Source organism: Oryza sativa, chromosome 9 (assembly GCF_034140825.1).
Source record: "Oryza sativa Japonica Group chromosome 9, ASM3414082v1".
NCBI lineage: Eukaryota > Viridiplantae > Streptophyta > Magnoliopsida > Poales > Poaceae > Oryza > Oryza sativa.
The window spans coordinates 13797486-13811927 of NC_089043.1; the positions used below are offsets into that span (position 1 = coordinate 13797486).

A 14442-nucleotide genomic window follows, 5' to 3' on the forward strand; every position below is an offset into this window, starting at 1 on the left:
CTCCTCGCAAGGCAGCGGGCAGTCCCTTCTCGTGCCTAGGTGAATCCGGAAGCCGCATAGGCCGTCGCAGGGCCCATCCAAACTCCATCACGCCCACCCTTGCCTAGATGCGTCGGCTAGAGGAAAGCTACACTACAAGCCCAGCCGTTGCCCACGCTGGCTTGTGGTAAGTACGATAAGTTCTTCCAGGGTTTCCCGCGAACCGGTCCTTAATTGCCATGGGCGCGACTAGCAAAACCATGCACCCACAGCCCACCATGTGATTCATTTTATTTAACCAACACCAGAGCGGTGGTACCAATCCAACATTATCATATAAACCTATAGTCTAGGTTTTAAATGAGATTTCCCCATTGTGTGCTAGTTGAACTAAGCATGGCTAAGCAATTCCTAGTCCAAAGTCTAATCATGTTATAACCCAAGCTAACAAAGGAGCATGGTATCCAAAAAGCATGGCTGTAACAATAGGTAACCATCCCATAGTATAATTGCAAAACAAATGCGGTATTTGAAAGAAAACATTAGGACATTTGCAATATAGGATCAATATGATCAAGTGACAAGCATGACTTGCCTTGTTCTGCTGCTGGAGGAACCTCGGCGACTATTTCGAAGTACACCGGAGCGTCGGAAGAGCCGGAATCTAGCGACATACAAGGCAAACAATGCAAACAGGCTGTAAGACTACTGAAACAGAGAACAAAACCATTTTTAATGGATTCTACACATTTTTCTTGATTTACTGAGACTTGAATGGGCTTAAACGGAGCTCGGATGAATTAGCTATGAATTTTAGAAGATTCACTGTGTTTATTACTATAACAAAAATCCTTAAATAATTTATTGCGCAATATTTTCCAGGGCTGACATCAGCACGAAGGGGAGGAGCGGCGCCGACAGGCGGGCTCCACTGGTCAGCGACTCAAGGGGGGGGGCGGTTCACTGTGGACCGGGACCACGCGGGTGGTCCACCGCCGGTCCACAGGACCGACGGCCCAGATCGCCCTCGGGGCCGATCGGACGGGCGGCGATAGAGGCGGCCGCCGGGCTCGGCTCGGCATCAAAGCCGACCGGTCGGCCAGGGCTAGAGGCGACGGCACGCGGCCGACGGCGGCGGCGACCGGCGGCACGGGAGGCGGCCGAAGGCGACGGCGCGCGACTTGAAGCGGCGGCGTGGCACTAGGAGGGGAGGAAGGGGAAAAGAGGGGAGGGATGCCTCACCGAGGGTGGCCGGCGCGGAGGAAGACGACGGCGAATGGCGACGACGAGCCACGGGAGGACGACGGCAACCGACGGACGGAATTCGGGGTGCCCTAAGGAAGAAGGAGGGAGGGATTAGAGGGAGGGTGTGACAAACCTACCCCCCTTAAACGGAATCTCGGCCCCGAGATTCGGATGAGCTGGCGAAGAGGTGCGGATGGGCGGCTTTCAACTCATCTTCCCTTTCCCAGGTTGCTTCCTCTTCTGAATGGTGACTCCACTGAACTCGGCAAAACCTGGTGACCTTGTTTCTGGTTCTTCCTTCGCTGGTATCAAGTATACGAACCGGCTTCTCCACATATGTCAGGTCCTCTTGGATATCAATGTGTTCCGAATCAGCCTGTTCTTCAGGTACTCTTAAGCACTTCTTTAATTGGGACCCGTGGAATATGTCATGGATACCGATCATATTGGATGGAAGTTCTAACTGATAAGCAACTTCTCCCCTTCGTTCCAAGATTTTGTAGGGTCCCACGAAACGTGGTGCCAACTTGCCTTTGGTTTGAAAATGGTGCACTCTCCGGAGCGGAGTAACCCGAAGATACACATAATCCACTGCTTCAAAAGTGAGCTCCCTTCGGCGGTTATCCGCGTAGCTCTTCTGTCGAGACTGGGCAATTCTCAACCTTTCCCTGATAGTTCTGACTTTCTCTTCTGCTTCCGTTAATACCTCTGTCCCGAACAATTGACGCTCGCCTGTCTGATCCCAGAAGAGAGGTGTGCGGCACTTCCGGCCGTATAAAGCTTCAAACGGTGCCATCTGTAGACTGGCTTGGTAGCTGTTGTTGTACGAGAATTCCGCATATGGCAAGCTTTTGTCCCAAGCTCCACCGAAGTCAAGAGCGCAAGCTCTCAACATATCTTCCAAAATTTGATTGACTCGCTCGGTCTGACCTTCTGTCTGCGGATGGTAGGCGGTACTGAAATTTAAACGGGTCCCCAATTCTTCCTGCAGTTTCTGCCAAAATTTTGAGGTGAACTGACTACCTCGGTCAGATACTATCTTCTTGGGTACCCCATGCAAACACATGATCCTTGCCAGGTACAACTCTGCCAATCTCTTTCCCGTATAGGTGGTATGTACTGGTATAAAGTGAGCCACCTTGGTGAGTCGATCCACGACTACCCAGATTGAATCGTGACCCGATGATGTCCGAGGCAGTCCTGTTATAAAGTCCATTCCAATTTCCTCCCATTTCCATTCCGGGATTTGAAGAGGTTGGAGTAAGCCTGCTGGCCTTTGATGCTCTGCCTTCACTCGCTGGCAAACATCGCAGAGTGCGACGAATTCGGCTATTTCCCTTCTCATGCTGACCCACCAAAATTTTTCTTTAAGGTCTTGGTACATCTTGGTGCTGCCTAGGTGAATGGAATACTGTGTCTGATGGGCCTCGGTGAGTATCAGATCCTTCAGCTCCTTGTCGTTAGGTACACACAATCTTTCCCCCATCCAGATTGTGCCATGCTCATCCACAAGGAAATCCCGAGCCTTTCCGACTCTCATGTTCTTTTTCAGCTCTGCTATTTCCGGATCATTTACTTGAGCGGCTCTAACTTGATCGACGAGCGTAGGCCGTGCTTCTAGAGCGGCTACGAACCCGTGTTCAACAATTCCCACGTTGAGATGCTCAAACTCCTGCCGCAATTCCTCACACATGCCCTCAATGCATAGGGCAGTGCAGTAACTCTTCCTGCTTAATGCGTCTGCCACCACATTGGCTTTCCCCGGGTGGTATTGAATGCTCATATCATAGTCTTTGATTAATTCCAACCATGTTCGTTGTCGGAGATTTAGGTCCGGTTGGGTGAAGATGTATTTCAGACTCTTGTGATCCGTATATACTTCACAACGGTTGCCAATCAAATAGTGCCTCCAGATCTTCAAGGCGTGAACCACTGCTGCCAGTTCCAGATCATGGGTTGGATAATTCCCTTCGTGTGGACGCAGCTGTCGTGAGGCATACGCCACCACTCTGCCTTCCTGCATTAGAACACACCCAAGCCCGTGGCGGGATGCGTCGCAATAGACTTGGAAGTCTTTCATCTGGTCGGGCAGAATCAAAACTGGTGCGGATACTAATTTCTTCTTGAGTTCCTCAAAGCTCTTATCGCACTCAGCTATCCATTTGAACTTCTCATCTTTCTTAAGCAACTGAGTCATGGGTCGGGCGATCCTGGAGAAGTTCTGGATGAAACGGCGGTAATAACCCGCAAGTCCAAGAAAACTTTGAATCTGCGACACGGTCTTCGGTGGGGTCCATTTGGTAACTGACTCCACGTTCGATGGATCAACTGCCACACCCTGAGCTGTAATAACATGGCCCAGAAATTTGACTTCCGTCAACCAGAAGTCACACTTGCTGAACTTGGCGTATAACTGGTGCTCCTTCAACTTCTCGAGTACCAGGCGGAGATGATGCTCATGTTCTTCTTCGGACTTTGAGTAGATAAGTATGTCGTCGATGAATACCACAACAAACTTGTCGAGAAATTCCATGAACACTTTGTTCATCAGATTCATGAAGAATGCGGGTGCGTTGGTAAGTCCGAAAGACATAACCGTGCACTCATACAGCCCGTATCGAGTGGTGAAAGCCGTCTTTGGGATATCCTCTTCCCGGATCCTTAACTGGTGGTAACCTGATCGCAGGTCTATCTTAGAGAACACCTTAGCTCCCTTCAGTTGATCAAACAAATCATCGATCCGCGGTAAAGGATATTTATTCTTGATTGTGACCTCATTGAGTGCGCGATAATCGACGCACATCCTCTTCGTCTTATCCTTTTTCTCCACAAAAATGACCGGAGCACCCCAAGGTGAAGTACTCGGTCGAATGTACCCTTTCTGCAGTTGCTCATTGACCTGCTTCTTGACCTCTGCTAGTTCGTTGGCCGCCATCCTGTACGGTCTCTTGTAAATTGGCGCGGTTCCCGGTGCCAAATCAATCCGGAATTCAATCTCTCTCTTGGGTGGCATGGTAGTGAGGTCTTCGGGAAACACTTCTGGGTACTCGCAGACTATGGGAATCTCTTCCAACTTCCTCGAATTCTTCTCCTCGGTGACCACTGGGATTTCCGCCTCAATCTAATTCAAGGAGACCCCTTGCTTTGGTGAGACTAATGATTTGTACACTACGGTTTCTCCCTTCTCGTTGGTCAAAGTGACTGTGCGATTCGCACAATCAATGACTCCCTTGAACTTGGTCAGCCAATCCATCCCCAGAATGACATCTAGGTCTTTGGAATCAAGAAGAATGAGGTTAGCTAGGAATGGTGATTTTTGAATTTCTATTGTTATAGAAGGGCTGAATTGTACCGAAGTGGAGCTATTCCCTGGGGTATGAACCCGCATGGGTGTGCTAAGTTCCTCTCTTATTAACCCATGCACCCCGACAAACTTCTTTGAAATGAACGAATGCGTTGCACCAGAATCAAAAAGTACTGTTGCAGGGATTGAGTTAACAGGAAACGTACCCAGTACGACCTCTGGTGCTGCTTGCGCCTCCTCTGCGGACGCGTGGTTGACGCGAGCCTAGACAAACCTTGGCCCGGTATGCTCGGGCATTTTGTGCCAGTCTCCTTCTTGGCTTGCGCGGACGGGGCTGACTGTGCTGGTGCCATTGGTGGGCGTGGAGCTGCACCGCGGTTGGGCTGACCTCCATGGTGGTTCTGACTGCCACTAGCGCCCTGGTGGAAGTTGCTAGAGTTGAACGGGCGGTGCTGGCGGACGATCATGGTGGTAGGTCCACCTGCTGTCCGGGAGTGAAACGCGGTCGGTGCTGACTACCTTGGTTGGACCGGAACTGCGCCGCCTTTCTCTTCCTATCCATTTTGTTGCGCTGATCCTCCTGACGGATTGCCTTGTCAACCAGCCTTTCAAAATCAGCGTAGTCCCCAGATATCAGTTGGTTGGTCAGCTCGTCATCCAGACCTGCCATGAACTTTTCCTGTTTCTCGGCGTCAGTGCGGACATCCTCCGGTGCATATCGCGTGAGGCGATTGAACTCGTGAAGATACTCGGTCACTGTCCTGTTGCCCTGATGGAGTGCCCGGAATTCCCTCTTCTTTTGTGCCACGACCCCGTCTGGCACCTGCGCCTTCCTGAAGCTACGACAGAACTCCGCCCAAGTGACTTCAGTGCCTGGCGGGCGGGTGGCCATGTGATTGTCCCACCAAGCTGACGCGGGACCTTGAAGCTGGTGTGTGGCGAAAGCGACCTTCTCCTGATCATTGCACTGCAGGAGATTCAGCTTCTTCTCTATGGCATGGAGCTAGTCATTCGCCTCCATGGGGTTGGTGGTGCTGGAGAAGGTGGGTGGCCTGACGCGTAGAAACTCTGGCAACTTGGACTGAGGGGGAGGGGGACCAAACTGCTGGTGCTGCTGTTCGGCGTGCTGCATCATTCTCTGGTGCATCTGCTGGTGCTGCTGCTGCATCTGCTGCATCATGGCTGCCATCATCTGAGTCTGATGTGCCATAACTTGGGCCAGCGTCGGATTCTCGGGAAGTGGTGGCGGACCATTGCCGGAATCACTGTTGGGGTGCACACCATCAGCGCGTTCTTCGCCATTGCTGCCCTCGCCTGTCGTGCGGGTGCCAGTTCTGGTGTAGACCATCTGGAGGAAGAGCAGACGGGGAAACGGAGAAAAACAGATACTCAGGAACTAAGCTTTATTATATAGAAATTTAAACTGCAATTGTTCTGATCTGAATTAAAACACTTTAAACAGCAAGCAAAAATCCTTATTGGGACAGCCATATCATAGGCACATGATATCGACCGTCGACTGACCCCAAGCAAGCAACCTAAACACACAAACTAACAAGCAGAAACTAGACAGTCGATAAGCTAATGGAAAACGAGCCTAATGCTCGGAACGGCTCCTGCGGTCGGTGGAGTCGAAGGCGTCCTGCTCATCACCAGGTCCCTCTGAGCGACTCCTGGAGCCTGGCAGATAAGTCTCGCCGCTGCCCGGCTCTGAGCCACTGGAGCTGCTGCTGCTGCGGTCGCAGCTGCCACTGGGAGTAGCTGGCAACCAACCTCCGTTGCCACTGGCGGGGCCCCTGACGGCTGATGCAGGTGCGAAGGAGAGCGCGGATGATGGAGCTGACACGGGAACGGGAGCTGGAGCTGGCGCTGGAGCTGCAGGAACTGCTGGAGCTGTGGGTGGAACTGGAGGAGCTGCTGACGGAGGTGGGTTCCTGGGCGCAAGCTGGACGCGCACGGGTGCCGTTGTCGACTTGCGAGGCGTAGTGCGGATCCGGACTCCCCTTGGTGCGGGAAGACCCTTCAACTGAGCATTCTCCCTCTTCAGGCGCGCTATCTCGTCCTTCAGAGCGACGATCCTCATGAGCTTCCCATCATTCAAGGCCTTGGACGCCTTGTGCAGGTCCGAGTGCATCCTGTCCATCCCCCTCATCACAGCGCACATGTGACCGAAGGTGGTGTCGTTCTCGCCGGCTGTCGGACGGAAGGAACTGACATCACTGCCGCAGGCTCGACGAGGGTGAAAGCGGTACGCCGTGTCGTGGAAGATGTAGTTGTGGCGCTCCCGTAGTCTGGCCATCATCAGATATGCTGCCTCCTGACATGCGTGATCTGCTGTGCCTCCTGACGCCTCAACCGCCATGTTAGCGAGGCAAGTCCCCACGTAGCCATGGACCTCCAAGCGGACACGGTGAGGAAGCTCGCCACTGAGCGGTGGAACAGTCGTGTACTCCGGTGCGTTGGGGTAGCCCACCACCAGTGTCATGCGTGCCAACTCTGCCACGAAGTCATCCATGCCTTCTCCGCGGTGGTTGGGTGGGTGCTCGGCCATCTAGAGAAGACAAAGGGGTAGGATCAATGCATGCTCAAATCCAAATTAAATAAAGCAATAAAGGACTCAAATAAGAGAAACGAATAAGAGCGAAATTTTATACATAGATCATTTTGCATGAGAGCGAATAAATAAGACGGACTTACATAGAGGTAAAATAATGGGGAAATTAGATACATACTTATAATAACAATAAAAGCATAAATACCTTACAACCCATATTCCTGAGCTAAAACCTAGTGCATTCGCCCATCAAATCCCAACTGACGGTCAAAAACATCTCAAATAATTTTACTAAAACCCTAGACCGACTTGTTTTGACAAATCTCACTTAAATGAGCGACAAGATTTTTCCCTTGAATCACAAGAACAGATCCCAAATTTTCCCGGAACAATTCCAATTGCAAAGAACTTATGCAATGAAAAGGATTCAGAGGGCTCTTAGGTTTCCATTTGGCTTGTCCTACGGTAAAGGTCGGCTCTGATACCAACTTGTCACGTCCAGAAATTCCCGAATAGAATTCCAAGCAGAATGTGCATTAAAACCCCCGTCCAGGACCGGCCGGGGTACACAAACGACAATGTTGACATACAGATCCACGTCTTACAAACATTATAAAAGTCTTACATAAATGCAGCGGAAAAACAAAAGATAACTGGAGCTAATCCTTGACTTGAACTGCAGCGGGAACACCACTCCACAGGCATCCTCGACGGCACGGACGAAACCTACTCCTCGGAGAACCCGTCATCGGACACATACTCGAGCTCTGGGATTGGGGGAAAATAGAGCAAGGCTGAGTACTATCCACTGTACTCAGCAAGTCATACCGGAATTGGGGGGGGTATGATGCAGGGATTCAACAAGGGATAGCTAAACAGGCTCATTTGCATAAACACTAGCATTTATAAACAGGAGTCGAGTGCGAAAACAGTTGTAATAATTAAGCAGTATTAATCATCCACTGTCCAACGTTACACCACGTTGCAATAGGCCCAACCATCCACCTATACCATCTAATTTCATTAGACTAAACTAAGGTGAGTCTAATCACGGTGAGTCTGGTTGACCGCTCATAACCGCGGGCACGGCTATTCGAATAGTTTTACTCTGATCAGAGGTGTACAACTGTACCCACAAGACACAGCCCCACGACACGTTTCCGTGCGCCGACATGCCACCACGACATACCGGAAAGAGGCCGTGACAGGACCCTTCGCATAACCCCCTCTAACCAAGCACACCACACCTCAGGTTTCACCCCCACTCCTCGCAAGGCAGCGGGCAGTCCCCTCTCGTGCCTAGGTGAATCTGGAAGCCGCATAGGCCGTCGCAGGGCCCATCCAAACTCCATCACGCCCACCCTTGCCTGGATGCGTCGGCTAGAGGAAAGCTACACTACAAGCCCAGCCGTTGCCCACGCTGGCTTGTGGTAAGTACGATAAGTTCTTCTAGGGTTTCCCGCGAACCGGTCCTTAATTGCCATGGGCGCGACTAGCAAAACCATGCACCCACAGCCCACCATGTGATTCATTTTATTTAACCAACACCAGAGCGGTGGTACCAATCCAACATTATCATATAAACCTATAGTCTAGGTTTTAAATGAGATTTCCCCATTGTGTGCTAGTTGAACTAAGCATGGCTAAGCAATTCCTAGTCCAAAGTCTAATCATGTTATAACCCAAGCTAACAAAGGAGCATGGTATCCAAAAAGCATGGCTGTAACAATAGGTAACCATCCCATAGTATAATTGCAAAACAAATGCGGTATTTGAAAGAAAACATTAGGACATTTGCAATATAGGATCAATATGATCAAGTGACAAGCATGACTTGCCTTGCTCTGCTGCTGGAGGAACCTCGGCGACTATTTCGAAGTACACCGGAGCGTCGAAAGAGCCGGAATCTAGCGACATACAAGGCAAACAATGCAAACAGGCTATAAGACTACTAAAACAGAGAACAAAACCATTTTTAATGGATTCTACACATTTTTCTTGATTTACTGAGACTTGAATGGGCTTAAACGGAGCTCGGATGAATTAGCTATGAATTTTAGAAGATTCACTGTGTTTATTACTATAACAAAAATCCTTAAATAATTTATTGCGCAATATTTTCCAGGGCTGACGTCAGCACGAAGGGGAGGCGCGGCGCCGACAGGCGGGCCCCACTGGTCAGCGACTCAAGGAGGGGGCGGTTCACCGTGGACCGGGACCACGCGGGTGGTCCACCGCCGGTCCACGGGACCGACGGCCCAGATCGCCCTCGGGGCCGATCGGACGGGCGGCGATAGAGGCGGCCGCCGGGCTCGGCTCGGCATCAAAGCCGACCGGCCGGCCAGGGCTAGAGGCGACGGCACGTGGCCGACGGCAGCGGCAACTGGCGGCACGGGAGGCGGCGGCGGCGGCCGAAGTCGACGGCGCGCGACTTGAAGCGGCGGCGCGGCACTAGGAGGGGAGGAAGGGGAAAAGAGGGGAGGGATGCCTCACCGAGGGTGGCCGGCGCGGAGGAAGACGACGGCGAACGGCGACGACGAGCCACGGGAGGACGACGGCAACCGACGGACGGGATTCGGGGTGCCCTAAGGAAGATGGAGGGAGGGATTAGAGGGAGGGAGATGAACCACGGCGACCGGCATTTATGGCCGAAGGCGGCGGTAGAGGTTGAACTCACCGGAGCGCGAGGGGATGCGAATTCCGGCGACGAAACTCGACGGGGAAGGGGCGGCCGGGGTGGAGCTTAGCCTCGCGAACGCGACGGCGGCGACGGCGCGGTGCGGCGGCGACCCTAGCGGCGGCTAGCGGCGGCCGGAGTGGCGGAAACGGCGGCGGCGGGTGGTTGCACGGCGCGGGAGCGATGGGGAGCACGAGGAAGTTCGGCGAGATGGGGAAAAAGCGAGAGGGGGCGACGGGGAAGCTTAAATAGGGGAGTCCCGGACGTGGCCGGTAGGGCGAGATTTTGCCGGCCAACGTGGGGAGTGGGGGAGAAGAGAGAGGCGGGATTCGAAAATCGAATCCCGGCCATCTCGGGCGCGGGCGCGAGCGCGAGAGAGGGGGAAGTGGGTGCGGGAGATGCGGCGCACGCGCGGGCGTGGCTGACGTGGCCCGGAGAAGGCGGAGGCGTGGGCGCGGCGGCGGCGCCGGCTGGAGGAAGGAGACGGGCCCGACAGGTGGGGCCCACCTGTCGGTGTCTCGGGGAGAGAGGGAGGGGCGGCTTGGGCTGGCCCACAAGGAGGAGGGCGCGCGCGCGGCGGGGTGGACTGGGCTGACGGCCCAAGAAGAGGAAAAGGAGGGAAAAGGAAAAAAGAAAAGGAGGAAAAGAATTTCCCTGGGATTTAAAATATTGCATGCTCGATTTTAATTGGTTAAAATTATTTCGAGAGCTCTGAAAATTCCACTAAAAATCTTGTTAGTGAATTTTGACATGTAGAACTCAAGAAAAATTCCACATGCCAATTCCGATTGTTATTTGCATTGATTTAATAGGGTTAACTCTTGCTTTGCACCGGTATTTTCTTAGGGTCTCTTATTAATTCGATTTTAGGCTTAGGAGGAGAACTTCAGGGTGTGACATGCCTGCGGTCCAGCAAGTCAGCGGCATCGTGCTCCTCCTCGTCCACCCTCCGTGGCGGTTGCCGTTACTTCCAAAAAGCCATGACGCTGCTGAGGAGGGCGCGTAGGGCACTGGTCTATGGTGGTGATCTAGGCGGCACCGACAAAGCCACGACGGTGGGAAAGTGGGGAAGAGGAGGGCGCCTCATCATCGGAGTTGGAGCGGTCTCTCTGTTGTGCGACCATATCCACCAACTAGCGTGCCACCCCATGCCACCTGCGTGGGCCTCACTGAGAGAGAGAGGGAGGTAGTCATTTACATGTGGACCCATGTATATTTTAAATTTGTCTGATGACTGGATTGCCGCATCAGCGAAAGCTACTCTCAAAACTTTTAAGGGAGTCGTTTTACACGGTATAAATAGTTGAGGGAGATATTATACTCGGTTTTACAATTGAAGTACTAAGGGTGTGTTTGGATAATGGGAAATGGGGGATGGGATTGGGATTGGGAAATGAATGAAGGATTAGGATTAAATGGAAGAGGGAGAATAAATAGTTAGGATTTAAAGATGGGTGGGAATCTTCCTTTTCCCATTTGCCATATATTGCCTAAGGGAATTAAAGTGAACTTATTCCATTTCAAAATCTTTCCCTAAGCCCAAGCCTATGAACTATCCCTCGGTAGGAGCAAAATGGGCTAATGACGATTTAACATCGGCCCAATTTGGCCCAACAGCCGCGCTACTAGATGGGCCAAAAATAGGCCTACTATCAGCAGCATATAGGCCCATAGCCCCAGAGTAGCGGCCCGACTGCCCCTGTCTGACACGAGCCGCGGCGGCGTGGTCTCTCGCCTCTCGCTGCTCGACGGCCGGGCTCGCCGTCTTACGGCGGCGCCATCGCCGTCTTCTCGCGAGTCGAGGCGAGAGGCCGCCCCCGTGGCCGTGGCCCTTCACGCATAGAGGCAAGGGCAACTCGTCCTCTTCCACGTCGCTCCGCGAGGCCTCCGCCGTCTTCCGGTCCGGTCCCACGAGTCCGCGCTGTGCCCTAGCCCTACCGAAGAAAGGGATCGAGGTAACCCAAATGCATTTCGTCTGCATCTCATCTCCTAAGCTGATTTTATATATTTTCCCCGTTGTGTCGCAACATTACAGCGTTTCAATTCCATTTAATTCCGCACCCCTGCACGCAGATTAAATTAAGTATTACCTTAAAAAACTTGAAAAAAATTAATATGATTTTTTAAAACAATTTTCATATATATTTTTTCACAAAAGACATCGTTTAATAGTTTGAAAATGTGCGTTCGTAAAATGAGGAAATGGAAGCTAGTATAGAGGAGAAAAGAACACACCCTAATTATAGATTTCAGAGTAAAGCAGACATGGCTGAAATACAACAATGGTTCCAGCACAAGTTCTGTAAATATGTATAGGATAAAATGTATATATTCAACACATCAGTGACAACTTTATCATCTTCCATGTGATGAATAAGCAATCTGCATACAGTATATATAATTTAATCGGCGTAATTAGAGAATCATTGTACATTTCTTCATCTTCAATATACCGGGTGAAGAAGATAACTACATGCACAATTGTAGCTATTAATTTCGTCATCCTTTTCTTATTGGAGGCTCCCATATTAGTATATTACCGCCTACTCTATCTGGTAATGCACCGTGTGATCCTTCCATATACCACTCTCCAGGTATTTCTCGTACAAGCTAGCTTCACCGTCGTAGTTCACTGATAGAACGGCCGTGCTCCGTGTCCCGTAGAGTCCCTTAATTTTGCCAAAACAGAAATTAACATGTTAAATTCAGAGTGTAGATAGATGCATGATTGATCGATTGATATATATGCTGTCATTGTACTATATCACGTGCATTATTTTCAGTGGCTAATTAATGATTTAGTTTGTTGAATAATTGAACTCTGAATGTACTTGGAAACTGAAATGAAGTGAAAGATTTTGCTCTCACCTGGTCAGTCTGCACCTCAATGAAAATGGAGCTCAGGCCGTGCTCCCAGTTTGGATCACAGCCAGTGTTTGGCAGCCTATCTTTGTCAGCCTTTGTGGTGTCAGTCATTAGCCTCTCAACTATGTCCTTGGCTTCAACCTCATCATCACCATGCTTCCTAAGATGCTCCCTGAAGTTCTTACCGAGGCGAATCGCCTGCAAATACATCAAGAACAATGAAATACCTGCTAATTGCATTGCATCTCCTTGGATCTAAATTCTTGGTATAGACTAGAGTAGTGGGTGGGTCCCTAAGATAAAGAAGACAGAGTGGCTTGCAATCATGTGTCATCTTCTTCTATCTTTCTTCATGTACATGATGTGCTATTTAATGGAGTTAGATGTACCGCTGCTGCTTATAACTAGCGAAGTACTTGTAACAGTTTGGTTGTTGCTTTCTAAGGCCTTTTCCAGCTCAAAAAGTTCCCCCCGTGTGTTCTTGCACTATTGCACACTAATGACAAAGTTCATAACCGACAGACACTTGAATGGACAATCAATATTTCTAGCTTGCTACTGACATTCTTTCAGGCTGCATCAAGCAGCATCATTCATCCTATGCATTTACATTTATGAGGCACTGTGAGAGTTAATCTGTCATGCAGATTTCAGCTGAACATGATATTGGCATAAGCCTGCTTAATTACCTTCTGCCAAGGGCTGTCTAGCCTTGCATTGGACAACACATGGAGCCCTGGTGAGACAAGTTGGATCGTTGCAGGCTGCCCCTTTGGCCGATTTGACACATAAACCATGACGTTTGTGGTCAGATCAGCCAGTACAAGGTTGAAGCCGTTGTACTCGTCAGCTTCTTTTGCCACCTCAGTTGCAACTTCAAGTGGGCTCTTGTTGCTCTGCACAGGTCATATTCTGTGGGTTACTATTGCACAATGCTAAGTCAAAGGTATTGTTTATTAATAACTGAATCTGTGGTTTACAGCAGTTGTAACAGAAGGGACTACTATAGATTTTTTTTTCTATATAAACATTAAAGCCTTGTCTTACGTAAGCTGTACAACAAATCCAAAAAGGGAATAGACACTTGTTAGATGTCAACCTTATATACTAGCTTCTAAAGAGTGATTGCGACATGAAAACAAAGGGAGAATTTCAGACCAAATTGGGTTGTGCAAAATGGGAATATAATACACCCTTCTTTTCTCTGTCCTTATCTTCAATGTATTGACTGTTTTTCGACTCAAACAAACACTAAGCTAAAATGACAGATGAACTTGAATGATCTGGAAGAAGCTTTTTGACTGATGTGTTTTTGCTATTACCTGCAGGAACCTGAGGGGGAGATCTCCCCTTGTGCGCGCCCCCGGCATGGCGTCCGGCTCGAGCACATTGGTGAGGAAGGCGAGCCTGCCATCCTTTGTGCAACCCATCCATGTCCCTCCACCAAGAACATCTCTACCACCAAGAATCTTCTTCGAGCCCTCCCCCCACCATCCTACTGCCTTGGTTGGCCTGCACCAATTCGTCAGAGCTAAATCAGCACACTCAATTCACCAAGAACAGCATCGTCAGAGTGCAACATGTAATTCAGGAGGTAGAAAAGCTGAATCCCAAAAACGAAACTAGAGTGAAATCGTACTGCATCATGTATACCTGCTATGGAACTCATCCCGGTTGAGCAGCAGGAGGAGCTGGTGCTGTGGGTGAGCTTGCCAAACCCATGCAGCTATACACATGGCTTCAGATTCAGAGTCGTTCGTCAGGTGTTTTCTACTAGTGTCTTTGTGTGCTTACGTGATACTTTTCCATGTGCACGCC

General features: G+C 50.4%; 1 protein-coding gene and 1 long non-coding RNA gene across 2 annotated transcripts; one reads left to right on the forward strand and one right to left on the reverse strand.

The window, feature by feature from the left end:
• The first annotated feature begins 11450 nt into the window (after positions 1–11450).
• LOC112936480 (uncharacterized) lies at positions 11451–13521 on the forward strand. Its single transcript, XR_003238763.2, has 2 exons — positions 11451–11714; positions 13272–13521. It is a non-coding gene; the product is annotated as an uncharacterized lncRNA (long non-coding RNA).
• On the reverse strand, positions 12046–14427 carry LOC4346725 (uncharacterized). The gene is made up of 5 exons (XM_015755384.2): positions 14278–14427; positions 13947–14136; positions 13314–13520; positions 12628–12822; positions 12046–12428 (listed from the first exon to the last, which is right to left on the reverse strand). Exons 1-5 carry the CDS (start codon positions 14358–14360, stop codon positions 12303–12305), a joined length of 801 nt encoding a protein of 266 aa, XP_015610870.1. The 5' UTR covers positions 14361–14427; the 3' UTR covers positions 12046–12302.
• Positions 14428–14442: the final 15 nt, after the last annotated feature.